Genomic DNA, 19998 nt, shown 5'->3' on the forward strand with positions numbered 1-19998 from the left:
AGCAAAGGAAACAATCAACAAAACTAAAAGGCAACTGATAAAATGGGAGAAGTTACTTGCAAATGAAATATCCAATAATGGGTTAGTATACAAAATCTATAAAGAATTTACCAAACTCAACATCCAAAAAACAAATAATCCAGTGAAATGGTGAAGAAATTCCCAGAAGACAGAAATAGCCACTTTTCTAAAGAAGACGCCCAGATGGCAAACAGACACATGAAAAGATGCTCAACATTGCTCATCATCAGGGAAATACAAATCAAAATCACAATGAGATACCACCTCACACCCGTCAGAATGGCTAAAATTAACAACCAAGGCAACAACAGATGTTGGTGAGGATGAGGAGAAAGGGGAACCCTTTTGCACTGCTGGTGGGAATGCAAACTGTGGGAGCACTCTGGAAAACAGTATGAAGGTTCCTCAAAAAATTAAAAATAGAACTGCTCTATGACCCAGCAATAGCACTACTAGGAATTTATCCAAAGAATACAAAAATGCTAATTTGAAGAGGCACATACACTCCAATGTTTATAGCAGTACTATCAACAATAGCCAACGTATGGAAAGAGCCCAAATGGTCATCAACTGATGAACAGACAAAGAAGATGTAGTTTAAAAATTACAATGGAATAGTACTCAGGGATGTAAAAGAATGAAGTCTTGTTATTTGCAGCAATGTGAATGGAACTGGAGGGTATTATGCTAAGCAAAATAAGTCAGAGAAAGATAGATATCATATGATTTCACTTATATGTGGAATTTTGAAACTGAACAGATGACCATAGGGGAAGGAAAGGAATAATAAGATAAAAACAGAGAGGGAGTCAAACCATAAGAGACTCTTAGATACAGAGAACAAACTGAGGATTGATTGGGGAGAGTAAAATTGATGACGGGCATTGAGGAGGACACTTGTTGGAAAAAGCAATGGGTGTTGTATGTAAGTGAATAATCACGGGAATCTACTCTTGAAGCCAAGACTGCACTGTATGTTAGCTAACTTGAGTATATAAATGAATGAATGAATAAATAAATGTTGACTTCTAAAATAATACATACATACATACACGCATACCTACATACCGCTAACATTCATTATTCCCCCCAAGTAGAATTCTTCCTCCGAATTCCTTAGCTCAGGAATTGGCACTATCTTCCATGAAGTTGTCTAAGCTAAAAACCTGAATTAACCTCTATTTCTATTCCTTATTTCTCAACTCTATTTGGATCATGTCACATAGCTGTCATTATGTGTTCCCTGTATATTAGGTACTTTGCTAAATACTTTACAAACATTGACTTGTCACACCACCAGTAGATAGTCTTATAATTTAACAAAGGTAGGCTTTTATATTTAGGAAAACACAGAAAGGTTAAAATCCACACAAGGTCACAATCCAATTCAGTGCAGAGCATCTTTTATTAACATTGTGACATACCTCCCATATTTTTGATTACTGTTGCCATATATATATATGGAAGAAGCCTCTTCCATAATATTCTCCATCAAATTCTTGATCCTCTAGCCTGAGTTATTGTTTCCTCTGTACCATAAAAAACTTTTATACCTATATTTAATATGGAAACTACATTTTATAACAAAATAGTCTCTTCTACTAGACAATGAACATCTTCAGGATCATTTAATCAACAAATAATTGTTCACTAACTATAAGTGGAAAGATTGTCAAGTTAACCTATATTAAAATTAAAGTATTTCTATCCATCAAAGACATTTTTAAGAAAACAAACAGGGAAGCAACAGAGAGAATAAATGTGCGATACATACATCAAAGGACTTATATCCAGAACGTATAAGGAATGCCTATTAATAAATAAAAAAAATACAGTTAACCTAATATTTTAAAAGTGGAAGACATGAATAGTCACTTCAGAAAAGAAGATATCCAAATGGCCAATAAATATACAAAAAGATGTTCAATATCATTAGTCATTGGGGAAACACAAACTGAAAACAAATGTTGGTATTACTATTTTGAAATGATTAAAATGAAAAAAGACTGACAATACTAAATGATGGTGACAATTTGAAGCAAACTGGAATTCTCATAAAATGATGACAGTATAACAGTAAACATCTACCTAGGAAAACTGCTTGCAGAATCTAGTAAAATTATTCATTTCCATACTCTATGAACCAGTATTTCTAGGTCATATCTAGTCTACTGGTGGATATTTATTGGGTATGCATACATATATGCCTCAAAAGAAATGAAGCGCATATATTAAAGCATTATTCATAACAGCCTCAGATGTACTTCAACAAAACAACAACTAAATGGACAATGTCCTTTAATAAAGGACAAATAGAGCAATGATGTCTTGACGTAAAGTTCAAAATAGGTAAAGAGAATTCATAATGCAAAAAATCAGGACAGAAATTACCTTCAGGAAGGAGGGAAGGTGTAGTGACTGAAAGGGAGCACAGGGAAACTTCTGAGATACTGGTAAAACTTTTATTTCTTTATCTGAGTGATGATTATACAGATGCTTCACTTTGTGATAATTTATCAAGATTTCAACTTATAGTTTGTATAGTTTTCTGCATTTACAACTCATAGAATATTATACTTCAATAAAAAATTTAACTTAGGAAACAGAACACAAATAAAAGCTATGAAACTAGATGACATAACCAAGAGAGTTTAAATATACAGAAGGAATAAATATTAAACACATTATTTTTGTAAAAGTAAATGAGTGAATGAGAGATTTAAGGAAATTTAGGAATGTCATTCCAATTTAGAGAAAGGGGTATCACAGATGGCCAAGAGACACATCAAAAGATGTTCAACATCATCTCATCATCAGGGAAATAGAAATGAAAACCGCAGTATGACTTCATAACAGTCAAAATGGCTACAATTAAAAGAGGTGTTGGCAATGATGTGGAGAAAGGGGAACCCTCTTACCCTGTTGGTGGGAATGCAAACTGGTGCATCCACTCTAGAAAACGCTATGCAGGTTCTTCAAAAAGTTAAAAAAGGAACTACCCTACTATTTAGCAATGGCACTACTAGGTATTTACCCAAAGGATATAAAAATGCTAATTTGAAGGGATACATTCACCCTGATGTCTATAGCAGTATTATCAACAATAGCCAAATTACAGAAAGAGACCAAATGTCCATCAAATGACAAATGGATAAAGGAGATGTAGTGTGTGTGTGTGTGTATACAATGGAATATATGTGGTGTGTGTATGTACATTATATATATATAATGGAATATTACTCAGCCGTACAACATGAAATATTGCCATTTGCCATAACTTGGATGTAGCTAGAGAGTAGTATGCTAAGCAAAATAAGTGAGAGAATGACAAATACTATATGATTTCACTTATGGAAATTAAGAAACAAAACAAATGAACATAGCAAGAAAAAAAGAGAGAGGAAGACCAAGAAATAGACTCTTATCTATAGATAACAAACATGGTTATCAGAGGGGAGGTGAGTGGGAGAATACATTAAATAGGTGATAGGTATTAAGGAGGGCACGTGTTGTGATGAGCAATAGGTATTGTGTGTAAGTGTTGAATTACTAAATTTTACACCTCAAATCAATATTGCACTGTATGTTAACTGGAATTTACATAAAAACCTCGGGGGAAAAAAGAGATCAGAAATATCATACTGAAATAACGTATTGAAATAAACAATTCCTAAGTGGGTTTGTAGTATTCATGTAGAAAGACTTAGGTGAATAATACTTAATGCTATCACAACTCTCATGTGCAAGGATGCATGAGTGGGGGAGGGACAGAGAGAGAAAGAGAGAACAGACTCTGCGTTTGAATGTGGTTCCACCATTACTTGCTGTGTGATTTTGGGAAAATCGCTTAAACTTTGTTAACCTCATTTTTCTCACTTATGAATAGGGACTATACTAATATCCGCTTCATGTTTGTCATGAAAATTAAAACAAGTTAGCATTCCAAAAAAATTTTTGTGTGTGTATTTACTTTTGAGAGACAGAGAGAGAGAGAGAGAGAGAGAGAGAGAGAGATGGGCGGGGGAGGGACAGAAGGAGGGAGGGAAGGAGGGATAAAGTATGAGCGTGAAAGTAGGGAAAGGGCAGAGAGAGAGGGAGACACAGAATCCCAAGTAGACTCCAGGCTCTGAGCTGTCAGCACCGAACTGGACGTGGGGCTGAAACTCATGAGCCATGAGATCATGACCTGAGACAGGCTGATGTCAGAGGCTTAACTGACTGAGCCACCCAGGCACCCACAAGCTAGCATTTTTAAAGCACTTGCAACAGTGCCTCATTCATCAAACATTAAACAAACAAAACAGAATCCCGGCAAAAGGATTTTACTTTAAAATTTCAGCTTACCAAAGCTTAATCAACTGATAAACTACTAGATATAAGAGAAGTGTTTCATAAATAATTAAAGGATTTATACACAAAACAAACAGCTTTTCTTTATCCTAGCAGTAATTAGTTCAACAATATAATAAAGGACTTCTGCTTTGGGGTAGAATACAGTAGGTCATAGCAGTAACCTGTATGACCTACATAATAAGTAAACAAAATCAGATAATTACAAAATTCTACTTTTAAAGACAGAGGAGAACTACAGAAACGGTAAATTGGACAAATACAATTCCAGAAATGGGGAAACATTCCTGAGTTAAACTCTAGCTTTTCCCATCCACCCACCAACCCATCCCCACTGGGGATATTTGATGATTGGGGTCACAGGGCTGACCATCAGCTTTTCTAGTCAAAAAGTCTCTACTAGGAGGAAAATAAACCAGAAAACTTTAGACATTTAGAAATTAGAAATCTGAATATACTCAAAAGCTAAAACAGCTTTTCTCCTTCGAACAACTATAGATTGTGGTGCTATATACAAGGCTGTAAAGCTAGACAACAAGCTTATTAAAGACAGAGTAAAATCTTCATAGTGCTTAAAAAACAAAGATCTGTTAGGGCAGTTAAGCCTGACCATGGAACAATGTCAGTTTCCCCTTCAAGATATGTGTCAGTTTCTGAGGCTTATATTGGTTATGCTGCAGGCAAGAGAGCTAGGCTGCAAACTCTATCAGAGCTAAATGTGCTGTTATTGTGCAGGAATAAAGGGCTGTAAACCAACTATTCTCAACCCAGTTCTAACCCACATCAATTCCTGATTGGACTGATCAGTTTTTCATACTTTCTGCCTATCAGGAGAAAGGGGGACATTCTATGATAGGTGAGAAAACGTCTACAAACAAATGGTTCTTTAACATATAAATTACTTGGTGTGCAAGAAAACAGAATCCAATATTAAATGAAAAACAAAAAAAAAAACATGAAAAATCCCACAACAGATGCATGGGGAGTTTGCAGCCAAGAGCTTTAAAGTAACCTATAATTAAAATATTCAAGAAAATAAAGTTTTTTTAAAAAGGGATGAAATGATGGAAAATTTCAGCAGAAATTGGAATCTATAAAAAATTAAATGGACATACTAGCACATAAATTACAATATCTGGAACTCAGATCTAAATGGGCAGGTTTATCAGGATTAAAGAATGTAAATGCAGGTCAAAAGGAAAAATGCAGTAGAATGCAAAAATATTAAAGACAAATCAACAAAAAAGGCATAAAATGTTATAGAGAAAGAATGAACAAACAGAATAGGACAAAACGTATACATGATACATACTAAAGAGGTCTAATGTATGTATAATTAAACCCGAGAAAGAGAAGAAAGACAATGGGAAGAAGCAATAGTCAAAAGCAATGTTTAGAAATCTTCCCAAATTAATATTAGAAATGACAAAAATAATTATTAGTATTAAAAAAGGTAACAAGTTCATATTGTAACACACCCTGGGATAAATCACACACACACATACGTGCACGGACACACACACACACACACACACACACACACACACAACCAGCAGAAAACAAAATAAAAACTCAACAAAACAAACATAAAAACAAACTACACTCAAACTGTATATAACTAACAAATTAATAAAAAGAAAAAAACTGAATAAAAGCTATTCTATTAATCTAAAAGAAGACAAAAAAGGAGAGGCGACAAACTAATGAGCCAAACAGGAAACAAACAATAAGCGCTATGTTAATAATTATAATAAATGTAAATGGTCTACATGCCATAAGTGAAAAATACATGTTTCAGAAAAAAATACAAAGATGCTTATAAGAGACACTTACATTTTAAATAAAATAACAAGAAAGGAGACAAAAGTATATGACAAAAAAAGAAATGTCATGTGAACATCAACCAAAGAAAACTGGTTGTAGCAATATTATAGCAAACCAAGTAGAACTGTGAGAGAATAAATGATAGATGAACAATAGTTTGTACTGATAAAAAAAATCAATCCAATAAGCAAATGTAAAATATTTTATAAAAATTATAAAATTTTAATAAATAATTTATAAAAATATTACGGGTAATATAGCTACAAAAAATACAAGGCAGAATTTGATAGAATTAAAATGAAAAATAGACAAATCTCCATCATAGTTATTTATATACAACACAAAACCCAATCACTATAGAAGGTGCAGACTTTTTCAAGGCAAAGGTAACAATCACCAAAACAGACAATATACTGGACCACAAAGCAAGCTTCAGAAAATTTTAAAGAACTCAAATCATACGAAGGGAAAGAATCAAGCACTTAACCTGCTTTTTCGGTATAAACTGTATCACTGCATAACCAAATAGTAGATAAGGGAAAGTATCTTTAAAAATGTATTCTAACTAATAAAAGAATTTAATTCTGACATTTTTCAGATTGTTATTTGCATGATATGTGTTTGCTATCCTTTTAATTTTAACCTATATGGCATCTTTGAATATATAACATGTCAACTATACATAGTATTATAGTTGGGTCTTAAAAAATTTTTTAATATAGTTTGACAGTATATGCCTTTTGACTGCACTGATAAATCTATTCACACATAATATTATTGATACAGCTGGATTTACATCTGCCATTTTACTTTATGTATTCTATGTGTCTCTTGTTCTCTTATTTGTTCTTCTATTTCTCCTTTACTCTTTTGCATGAAATCAATATATTCTGATGTGATATTTTAATTCCTTTAATGATTTTTTTAACTATTTATTTTCAAAGGTATTTTCTTAGTGGTTGCTCTAGGGTTTACACTGTGTATCTTACCAGAATTGATTTCTGATTTATAGTAATATAGAAACATTACTTCTATATAGTTTTGTTGTCTCTTTTCTGTGTTATTATTCTTATCCATGTTACCCATATATTTTTGTTCACAAAAAATATATATACATACACATACATACATTAAATCCAATAGTACACTGATATAATTAATATGTTGCATAGTTTATGTCTAAGAGGACAAGTACATGTAGAGAGAGTTTGTTGTATTAACATTCTTATTTGTTATTTCTGAATATTCAATTTTGTTCCTGTGGATTTGAGTACCATTTGGTATTATATACTTACTTCAATGCAGCTTTGCTTCAAACTACTTTGTTTGTGCTGTTATTATCAAATATATTACATTACTACATGTTACAGACTCAACAAAATTTACATATGTATTCTTTTACACAATTGCTCTTACAATTAGTTGAGAGGTGCCTGGGTGGCTCAGTCAGTTAGCATCCGACTTTGGCTCAGGTCATGATCTCATGGTTAATGGGTTTGAGCCCCACATACGGCTCTGTGATAACAGCTCGAAGGTTGGAGCCTGCTTTGGATTCTGCGTCTCCCTCTCTCTCTCACCCTCCCCTGTTCACTCTCTGTTTCTCAAAAATAAATAAACATTAAAAATTTTTAAAAAATTAGTCGAGAAAAAAAGATAAGAAATACATATTTATACTACCTTTTATAATTACATAATTACTTTTACCAGTGCTCTTTTATTGAGTGTGTGGATTTAAATTGCTGTCCATGGCAAATATCATATGTTTGCACATATAGGAGAATTAGGAGGAACTTGACGGAGGAACAAGGGGGAGAAGAAGAGGGGAAATGGTGGGGGAAAGGGAGAGAGGCAAACCATGAGAGGCTCTTGAATGCTAACAAAACCTGAGGACTGATGGATGTGGGGGGGAGGGGGAGATGGGCATGGAGGAGGACACTTGTGGGGATGAGCACTGAGTGTTAGGTGGAAACTAATTTGACAATAAACTATTTGTAAAAAATAAAAATAAAAAAAAATTAATTGCTGTCCATGGTCACTTGCTTTTTAAGCCTGAAGAATTTTCTTTAGTGTTTCTTGTAAGATGGATCTGCTAGCAACAAATTCTTTAAACAGTTTTTGTTTCTCTGGGAATGTGTCTGTTTCATCTTCAATTCTAAGAGATAGTTTCCCTGGATATAACATTCTTGGTTTGTTGACAATTTTTTTTTCTTTCACTAACTTGAACATGTCATTCTACTGCCTTCTGACTTCTACTTTTATTGATGATAAGTCAGATGTTAATTTTATTGGGGCACACCTGAATGTGATGAGTCATTTTACTTATATTGCTTTAAAAGTTTTTCTTTGTCTTTTAGCACTTTTACCAGGATGTATGGTATGAAATAAATGTTTGTGTCCCACAAAAATTGATAATTTGAAACCATAATCCCAATGTGATGGTATCTGCAGGTGGGTCCTTTGGGAGGTCATTAGGTCATGAGGGTGGAGTCTTTACAAATGAGACTAGTGTCCTTATAAGAAGAGGCCAGGGAACTAATAACTAGCTTTATTTCTGGCATTGACAATACTAGAAATCAGAGGATTGCAACCCACTGAGGATTCTCACAAGAACCTGACCATGACGGCATACTGATTTCAGACTTCCAGTCTCAAGAAATGTGAGAAAAAAACATTCTATTATTTATGAGCCATCAGTCTATGGTAGTATGCTATAGCAGCTTACACTGACTAAAATTATGTGTGCAGGTGTGGATCTCTTTGAGTTTATCCTATCTGGAATTGAAGAAGTTTCTTGGGTGTATAATGTTTGTAATCAAATTTGGCAAGCTTTCAGCCCTTATTTTGTAAGTTTGTGTGTGTGTGTGTGTGTGTGCGTGCACACGCGCGCTCTTTTCTGTTCTTCTTTTATTCCTGTTATCTGTATGTTAGTGTGCTTAATGATGTTCTGCATTTCTTTGAAACTGTTCATTTTTCTTCATTCTTTTTTCTCTCTTATCTTCAGCTTGTATAATCCCTACTGATCTATCTTTAAGTCTGCTGATTCTTTCTCCTGCCAACTCAGTGCTACTTTTGAGCAAACTCCTCTAGAGAATCCTCCATTTCAGTTATTATACTTGTAATTCTAGAATTTGCCTTAGCCCCTTTTTAAAAATAAACTCTATTATTTCTATTTGATGAAATATTGTCATCATGGCTTTATTTCTTTCAGTATGGTTTCCTATAAGTTTTCTTTTTTTTTAGCATATTTAGAAATCTGTTAAATTCAACATCTATAGCCTCTCACAGGCAGTTGTCTGCTTTGTTTCCTGTTTAGGAATCACAGACTCCTATTCTTTGCAAGTCTTGCAATATATGTTGAAAAATGAACATGCTGGTAAGAAGCCAGACCAATATGGTGGAATATGAAGATCATGAAGTCATTTCTCCCTTAGACATACCAAATCTACAGCTACATATGAATTACCTAAAGGATCTGAAAACTAGATGAACTGCTTCTCAACAACAAAGGGTAGAAGGACAACACTGAGACAGGTAGGAGAGGCAGAGACATGGTCCTGATAAAAATCCCACCACAGGCATGGCGACACACAAAAATCTCATCAGTCTGGTGCTTTTCTCAGAGGAGCAAGGGGTTAGTGCCCCATACCAGGCACCCCAATTCTTGGGAACTGCACCAGAAAGATGAGCTCCCCAAAACATCTGGCTTAGAACACCAATGGGACAGATATCAAGGGACTTAACTTGATACAGGAAATGGAAATTCTCCTTTTAATGGGCTTGTGCATAGTCTCACTTACCCCAGAATCCAGCACAACAGCACCAACCTGAAAAGCACCTACACTATATGTGAAGAATCAGGCCTTACTGATCTGGGGGTATTCTGAGGCAGAGGTCAGTTGGGATTCTCCCTGGAGACGAAGGCACGGGCAAATGACATTTGTGCACTCTACACCTACCCTGTTAGCATAGGTAGGTGCACTCAGGTGTGTTACCCTTCCACTGCCTACCACAGGAGTTGCAGTGATCCCCCACTCCCTGGCTGTGGCAGGCAAGTGTGAATGATCACAGCATTCTCCTCCTCCCTTACTAAGAAAGTCAATGATCACAGGTGGTGGCAATATTCGCTAATACCCTAGCTGGGTAACTGAGGTGAAAAATACATAAGTGGAGTTCAAAAGCCAACTGAATGAAATGAAGAATGGATGAGTGACCTGTAAGTGAATTAGCAATCACCCAAAGAGGAAACAGAAAAAAGAATTTTGTAAAATGAAGATAATTTAAGAGACTGATACAACAACATTAAGCATAATAACATTTGTGAAAGAGAACAGAGAGAGAGACAGAGACAGAACCAGAGAGAGAGAGAGAGAGAGAGAAAGAGAGAGAGAGGCAGAAAACAGATTTGAAGAAATAGTTGTTTAAAACTTCTCTAATGTGGAGAAAGAAACAGATATCCGTGTCTAGGAAGTCCAGAGAGTTAAACAAAAAATGGACCCAAAGAGATCCACACCAAGATGTATTAAATTACAAAAGTTAAAGATATAGAGAGAATCTTAAAAGCAGCAAGAGAAAAGCAGCTTAAAGACAGGGGAAACCCAATATAGCTATCAGTTTTTTGCAGGCAAATTTTGCAGGCCAGAAGAAAGTGGTATGATGTATTCAAAGTCCTGACAGGAAAAATTCCAACTAAGAAATCTCTACATTGTTAGATTATCATTCAGAATTGGAGGGGAGATAAAGAATTTTTCAGATAAGCAAAAGGTAAAGGAATTCATCACCAATAAACTGGCTTTACAAGAAAGGTTAAAAAAAACTCTTTAAAAGGAAAAGAAATGGCACAAAATAATAACAAGAAACACATGAAAGTAAAAATCTCACCAGAAAAGGTAACTATATAGCAAAGATGGTAGATAATTCACTTATGGAACTACTATGAAAGCTAAAAAACAAATGTAATAAAATTAAATTACAATAATTAGTTAAGAGATAAATAAAATAAAAAGAGGTAAAAATGTGACCTCAAAACCATAAAACATACGGAGAACTTGTAAAAATGTAGTTTTGGAATGTGTTTAATTTAAGTTGCTATCAATCTAAATAGACAGTTCTATTTATAGGATGTCATATATGAACCTCACAGTAACCACAAAGCAAAACCTTACAGTAAATACATAAAAGATGAAAGAAACTAAACATAACACTAAAGAAACACAACATACAAAAAGAAAGAAGAAACAGAAAGGAATTACAAAAACAGCCAGAAAACAATGAACAAGCTGGCATTAAGTATATACCTATCAATAATTACTTTAGTATAAATGGACTAAATGCTCCAATCAAAAGACAAAGAGTGACTGAATGGACAAAAACCAGAGTCACCTACATACTTACTTCAAGAGACTCCTTTTGGAAGTAAGGACTCATACTGACTGAAAGTGAACAGATGGAAAAAGATATTTTATGAAAATGAAAATGAAAATAACGTAGCTATATTTGTTTAACACAAAATAGATTTTAAAACAAAGATTGCAATAAAAGACAAGGAAGGGTATTACATAATGATAATGCAGCAAGTAGATATAATATTTATAAATATATAAGCACCTAGCACAGGAGCACCAAAATAATACAGCAATTATTAGCAGACCTAAAGGGGGAAATTAACAGCAATACAATAATAGTAGAGGACTTTTAACACTCTATTTATCTCTATAGATAAGTCACCCAGACAGAAAATCAAAAGGAAGCATCAGTCTTACAGATGGACCTAATAGTTATATATAGAACACTCCATCTAAAAGTGGCAAATACACAATCTTCTCAAGTGCACATAAAACATTCTCCAGTATACTCCACGTTAGGTCAGAAAACAAATCTCAATAAATTCAAAAAGACTGAAATCATACAAGGCATCTTTTCCTCCCACAATGATATGAAACTAGAAATCAATTACAAAAAGGAAATTGGAAAAAAATTACAAATGCATGGAGATTAAACAACATAGTACTAAACAACCAATGGATCAAAGAAATCAAGAGAACTTTTAAAAAACTTAGAAAAATGAAATCATAAATATGAAAAACTAATATCTACTGCATGCAGAAAACCAGTTCTAAGAGGAAACTTAATAGCACTATAATTCTACCTGAGGAAACAAGAAAAACCCTAAATAATCTAAATTTACACATAAAGAAAAAAAAAAGAAGAACAAACCAAGCCCAAAGGTAGTATAAGTAAGGATATAATAAATATCAGATTGAGATAAATGAAGTAAAGACTAAACAGATGAAAGAAAAGATTAATGAAATTAAGAGCTGATTTTTTGAAAAGATAAAACTGATAAAATTTTAGCTAGATTTACCCAGAGAAAAGAGAGTAGGTTCAAATAAATAAAATCAGAAATGAAGAGAAGTTACAACTGATACCACAGAATCACAGAGGTTCATAAGAGACTACTGTGAACAATTACATGTCAACAAACTGGATAAAATGATAAATACCTAGATATATACAATCTTACAAGACTCAATCAGCAAGGAAAAGAAAACATAAAGTGATTACTAGAAAGGAGATTGAATCAGTAGTCAAAAGCATTCCCTAAATAAAAGTTCAAGACCATATGGCTTCACTGGTAAATTCTATCAAACATTTATAAATGATTTAATATCTATCTTTCTCAAACATCTCCAAAAACTAAACAGGAAGATATGCTTCCAAACTCATTTTACAAGGCCAGCATTAATTACTCTGATACAAAAACCAGACATGAACATTATCAAAAAAAATCAGCAAATTGAATTCAGAAATACATTAAAAAGATCATACATATACCACAATCAAGTGGGCTTTATTCAAGGGATGCAAGAATAATTCAACATTCAGCAATCAATCAACATTATCGGCACATTATCAAAATGAAAAATAAAAATTGTGTGATCATCTGAATAGATGCAGAAAAAGCATTTAACAAAATACAATCTTCAATCATGATGAACACTCTTGAACAAAGTGGGTATAAAGGGAACACACCTCAACATAATAAAGGCCATATGTCATACTCCTAGCTAATATCATACTCAACAGTGAAAAGCTGAAAACATTTTATCTAAGATCAAGACAAAGATGTCCACCCTTACCAGTTTTATTCAATATGGTATTAGAAGTCTTAGCCATAGCAATTAGGCAATAAAAAGAAATGTAAGGCACCCAAATTGAAAAGAAGCAGAACTATCATTCTTTTCATATGGCATACTACTATATAGCTAGAAACCCTAAATACTGCACCAAAAAATTACTAGAAAAACTTCAATAAGCCTGATGGATATCAAATTATTACGCAAAAATCTGTTAAATTCCAAAACACTAATAACAAATTATCACAAAGAGAAATCAAGAAAAGAACTCCCATTACAGTCACATTCAAAAGAATAAAATATCTAAGAATAAACTTAACCAAATAGGTGAAAGACCTTCAAACTAAAAAACAGAAGAATCTGACGAAAGGAACTGAAGAAGGCATAAAGGAATGGAAAACATTCCATGCTCGTGGAAATGAAGAACAAATATTGTTTAAAAGTCTGTACTATCCAAGGCAATCTACACATTTAATGCAATCCCTATGAAAATACCAACACCAATTTTCTCAAAGATACACCAAACAATCCTAAAATATGTATGGAACCACAAATGACCCTGAAAAGCCAAAGCAATTCTGACAAAGAAAATCAAAGCTGGAGGCCTCACAATTCTGGATTTCAAATTATATTACACAGCTGTGGTAATAAAGACATTATGGTACTAGCACAAAAACAGACACATATACATCAGTGGGACAGAACAGAAGACCCAGAAATGAACCCACAACTATATAGTCAACTAGTGTTGCAACAAAGCAGGCAGGAATATCCAATAGGAAAAAAGACAATCTCTTCAATAAATAGTGTGGGGAAAACTGGACAGCAACATACAAAAAAATGAAACTGGACTATTTTTTACACCATACAAGAAAATAAATTCAAAATGGATGAAAGACCTAAATGTGAGACAGGAAACCATAAATATTCTAGAGGAGAACACAGGCAGTAACTTCTTTGACATCAGCTGTAGCCACTTCTTACCAGACAGGTCTCCTGAGGCAAGGGAAACAAAAGCAAAAATGAACTAGTAGCACTTCAACAAGATAAAAAGCCTCTGCACAGGAGGAAAGAAATAATAAAACTAAAAGGCAACCTACAGAATGGGAGGAAATATTTGCAAATGACATATCTGATAAACGGTTAGTATCTAAAATATATAAAGAAGTTGTAAAAGACAACACTGAAAAAAACAAATAATCCAGTTAAAAAATGGGCAGAAGACAGGGATAGATATTTTTCCAAGACTACATACAGATGGCTAACAGACATATGAAAAGATGCTCAACATCACTCATCGTCAGGGAAATACAAATCAAAACTATAATGAGATACTACCTCACACCTGTGAGAATGACTAAAATTGAGTTAATTTTTGTATAAGGTGTGAGATTCAGGTTGAGGGTTTTTTTTGGGGGGGGGGGGCGCAGTTAGGGATTTCACTTGTTCCAGCATCATTTCTTGAAAAGGTTATTCACTGAACTGGTTTTGCAGATTAAAAATCTATTGAACATATTTGTATGAGTCTACTTATGGGTTGTCTCTTCTGCTTCATGTTTTGCTATCAGGAAAATACTAACCTCACAAAACAAGGTGGGAAGTATTTCCTCCTTTTCTATTGACTAAAATTGATGTCAATTCTTTAACATTTGGTAGAGCTCTCCAGTGAAACATCATGACCAAAGGAGATTTCCTTTTTAGATTTTTCATTATGAATTTAATTTCATTAACGGTTATAAGACTACACAGATTGTCTATTCATCTTTCCTTATGTTGGTAGTTTGTGGGTTTTGAGGAAGTGATCTATTTCTGCTAATATGCCCAATCTATGAGTGTAAAGTTTTCATAGCATTCTCTAATTATCCATTTAATTGATGGAAGATTTGTAGTGGTAGTCTTTGTTCAATCCTGGAATCGATTTTGTCTTTGTTTGTCTAGTATATATCAATTATATTGAGCTTTTAAAAGAGTTCTTTATTCTGTTGATTTTTCTCCATTGTTTTACTGTTTTCTGTTTCACTGATTACAGTTCTTGAGTATTTCCTGTTTTCTTGCTTTGATAATATTTGGCTCATCTTTTTCTAGTTTCTTGAGAAAGAAACATTGATTATGGACTTTAGAATTTTCCTCTTCTATAAAAATTAATACTTTTTTTATACATTAATACATTAATGGTATATCTTTTTCTAACTTTTTTTTTCAACCTATGTCATTATTTTTCAAATGAATTTCTTGAGAGTAACATATTGGATCATTTCTAGAAGTCTATATGTCAATTTCTACCTTTTTTATTGGTATATTTAAATTATTTACATTTAAGGTAATTACTGACATCCTAGGACTTAAATGTGCCATTTTATTACTTGTGTTCTGTTTATCTTGTTTCTCATAACTTACTAAGGATTACCTGAACAAATTTTAAGATTCCATTTTAATATACAGTGTATTTGAGTATAGTGTTTTGTACACTGCTTTTTAATGGTTGGTTTAAGGAGATGTTTTGTATATTAAAATAAACAAATATAACTTATCACAATCTACTAGTATTGACATTTATCATTTGAAATGAAATGTACAAAATTTACTTCCATTTAGTCACCCTTTCTTTACCTTCCCATATTTAAATATAATTGTATTCTTTTACTCTACATGCACTGTACACATCATATAGTTTTAAAATACTTGCTTCAATCTTCAAATGTGATTTAAGAAAATCATAAGATAGCCTGCTAGATTTATGCATTCAACTGTTCTTTTCTTTTTTAAAAATTGCAAGTCTTTTTCTGTTATCATTTCCTTTTTCTCTCTTTTTTAAAGTTTTTTCATTTCTTTTCTAAATTTATTTTCTAATTCTCTTTAGAGATTTTACTTAGTCATTTTTACAGGGTCCTTTATCTAGTGACAAATTTTTTAAGTTTTCTTTTGTCTGAGTGTGTCCTCATTTTCCTTTCATTTCTGAAGAATAACTTCACTGGATATGGAGTTTGTGATTGACAGTTCTTTCTTCCAGCACTTGAAAAGTATTGTTCCACTTCCTTCTGGCACAACTGCCCCCTACCTCCCTCCTCCAATCAGTCATTTATATTAGTGATTGTACTTTTCAGTTCTGTAATTAACATTTTGTTCCTTCTTGTAATTTTTATTTTCTTTATTTATTTCAAGAAAATTAATAATTGCTTGTTGAAGCATTTTTATGATAACGGCTTTGAAATCTTTGTCAGATAATTCTAAGATCTGATTCATCTTTGTGTTGGTGTCTGTTGTCTATTTTTCTTCACTGAAGTTGTGATTTTCTTGGTATGATGAGTGATTTTTTTACTATATCCAGGGAATTCTGGATATTATATTATTATATTATGAGACTCTAGATCTTATTTAATCTTTTTTTTTTAATTTTTTCTTTTTTTTTTTTAGCAGATGATCCTTTGTTGTAGTGTGGTATGAGGACGATATGAACATATATGTACAGCTTCTTGCTGGGTCCCACTGACACCACTCTGGCAAAACTGAGGCATTGATAATACTGTTTCATCAAAGACAGGAGGGTAGAAGTTTACGTCCTCTCTTGGTCCTGCTGAAACCTTTCTGATCAAAGAGGGGCATCACCTTTCTCCACATTATTGATAGTAGGGATATGTTTAGCTCCCTGCTGGGCCCTGCTGATAACAAAAGGGTAAGTAGAAGGTTATCTTGTACTGAGAATGAAGTATCAATTACTTCCATCTCATTAGTCTTATTGATGCACACAGGGATGGAGTTACATTTCCCTTGTATGCCTCAGTGACACAGGAAAAGGAAGGTAAAGCAGAGTGGTGAGTAGTTCTACCTTACACTGTCTCTTTAGTCTTAACTGCTGCTGGGTAGGGGTGGAGACTCAGCTCATCACTGGACTCCACTAACAATACCCTGCTGTAGGAGGCAGAACACAGCCTGTTTCTGCTGTGCTGATGGAAGATCAACTACCCACTTGGCCTCATCTACAATATACTGGCAGGGAAATCAGAGTGCTGTCTATTCAGTCATGTGGGAGACTGAACAGCTCAGCCCAGCCAACAAACACTACCAGGGGAGAGATTCAAAGCTTTGCCATCTACTTTTAGGGGTAACACGGGGTGAGGTAAAAGATCAGCTTCCTGCTTGGTTCTGTTAAAATTATGAGTCTATGCTGAATCATGTTTTTTTTTTGAAGGTATTTCTTGAGGGATAACTCTTATAACTCCAAATTTTCAAAAAAAATACAATGAAAATATTACTTCTTTAGAGGACAATATTAAAAAATTGGCAATGTTTTTGTTAATTAATTGTGCTGATAAAAAATATATGAATCCTTTAGTTCTTAGATGGGTCAACAGTTTTGGTCCACTGTTATTACCTCATATAGACGATTCCATTTACTACCATGGTCTCAAGTGATTCTTGGATAAGGACAAATCCCATTACCAACTAAAAGATAAAATTTTCTTTCTTCTGAGTTTCATGCCAATCTGTCCAATGATTTAATGAGTATTTGGTTATCTGAGAGAGATTTCAAATTTAGCAAGTCTAAAATTATTCCTTTTTTCTCTCACATTTATTCCTGTATCTCCTCTTTCAGTAACACAAGCTAGATTAGACCTAAGGTTTCTCCAAACTGAACTATTTTATGAATGTATATCAAGTTGGAGTAAGTCTTTTGAGACTCTTGTTTTTTTATGCTAGAACAAAATTACTGAATTAATTCCTGATATTGGCTACACAGAGTACCTGACATATTATAACTAATAGTATATTATATAATAGAGACCAATTACCTTAACTGATTTAAAAATAACACAAGCAAATTAAACAATAATTTACTAAGATTTGAGTTTGTTGAACTCAATTTTGGAAAGTCTGATTAAATCAAACTTAATGATTTGTTGAGATCCTTACATGTCATTGTTAACAGTTGAACTCAGTACTGTTACACTTGATTATTGCTACTCAGTTGTTAAATTTTATTTATGTATTAGATAGCAAGTTTGATTCTCACTGGATTATAAATTGCTCTCAGAGCATGTTATGCCATATGTTATGCTAGAAGACTAAAAATCCACAGGATTTATTAAAATGTTAAAAACAGAAGAATGCAGTAATGATGTAATTTTCAAAGAGTAAGGTCAATTTTTCATTTAATGTACTACAAATTTTAAATTGCAGTTTGCATATTGTGTTTTCAATGGAACCAGGAAATATTTTCTAGAAGACTGGTACTATTTATAGTTAGTGAAAGCTTACAGGGAAAATAAATTAAGACAAGATAGAAAGATAATCTGGTATGCACTCTAATGCTTATATACAGCGTTTCTTAAGTAGATTTTTCATGTAGTTCACAGGAAAGGGTTCTTTGTGGATTTTCCAAATATTCTTTGTAGAAATGCACTAATAATAGTAATTGAAATCTGCCTATCTGATAAGCATATTTTTTAATTCAAATAGGATAATTGTTAATTAAATGATGTCCTAACACACCCAAAGATTCAATAGTACAAAGAAAAAGCAGTCCTTCCCTCCAACCTCCCTTGACCTGGCAAAATATTAAGTCTTTGTAGTGGTGAAAAATGCCATACTATACCTTGATTTCTTCTATTTCATCTGGTACTATCTTGTATGCTGATATAGTCCCACCCAACCTGAAATTAGGAAAAGAAAATATTCTCAAAACCAGCAATAGTGTATAAAAATATATGGAATATTTCTTCCATTAGCATCAGAATACCACCAGTAATTGCCCATGGCCCACCCCAGTGACCATAAAGTAAAAACAACTTTTTATGCTTAAGTATTCCATATATTACTTAAATAGTGGCAGATAATAACTACGAAAAGAGGAAATAATAAGTTATACTTTTAACTATAAGTAAACTCTTATTGATACTTTTAATGATGCTACCACTTTTACTGATGGATCCTGTCACAACTAAGATGTATCAAGCACTAATAGCAGACATGGTAATGGCCTGTTTGATTTGTTTTCAATTCACAGAATTTTACTTTTTAAAACAATTTTTAAAATATTTTATTTATTTCTGAATGAGAGAGAGAGAGAGAGAGAGACAGCATGAGCAGGGGAGGGTCAGAGAGAGAGGGAGACACAGAATCCGCCGAAGCAGGCTCCAGGCTCTGAGCTAGCTCTCAGCACAAAGCCCAATGCGGGGCTTGCATCCATGAACCGTGAGATCATGACCTGGGCCAAAGTAGGACACTCAACCGACTGAGCCACCCAGGCGCCCCAGAATTTTACTTTGTAGTTTTGAATTTACAGAATAATTGAGCAGAAAGTAACAAGACTTATATCCCAGATTTTCCATCACAGTTTTCCTTGTTATTAATATCTTAGTGTTGAACATGAATCATAATTAATGAACCAACAATGATTTGCTTCTTTTTAAAATAAGGTGCACCTGGGTGGCTCAGTCAATTAAGCATCTGATTTTTGGTTCAGGACATTATCTCATGGCTCATGGGTTGGAGCCCAGCATCAGGATCTTTGGTGTTAGCATGGAGCACACTTTGGATCCTTTGTCTCCCTCTCTCTCTGCCCCTCCACTAGCACTCTCGCTCTCTCAAAAACATATAAATATCCAAAAAAATAATTTAAACAAGGAGTCATAGAGGTGTGTGTCCAGCATTTTCCAAGGGAAAGAGATGA

The 19998-nt window shown here is 33.6% G+C and overlaps 1 protein-coding gene across 1 annotated transcript in view; it reads right to left on the reverse strand.

Moving 5' to 3' along the window:
• Positions 1–18979, reverse strand: part of GPHN (gephyrin) — a gene marked incomplete at its 5' end in the record, with an annotated part of 348385 nt that extends 329406 nt beyond the window's left edge. Inside the window, one exon of the mRNA XM_039240741.1 lies at positions 18922–18979. Coding sequence (XP_039096672.1) covers positions 18922–18979 — 58 coding nt within the window. The remainder of the gene's footprint in view (positions 1–18921) is intronic.
• Between the last annotated feature and the right edge of the window lie 1019 nt (positions 18980–19998).

Source organism: Hyaena hyaena, unplaced genomic scaffold (genome assembly GCF_003009895.1).
Source record: "Hyaena hyaena isolate Hyena2069 unplaced genomic scaffold, ASM300989v1 scaffold_179, whole genome shotgun sequence".
NCBI classification, from domain to species: Eukaryota; Metazoa; Chordata; class Mammalia; order Carnivora; family Hyaenidae; genus Hyaena; species Hyaena hyaena.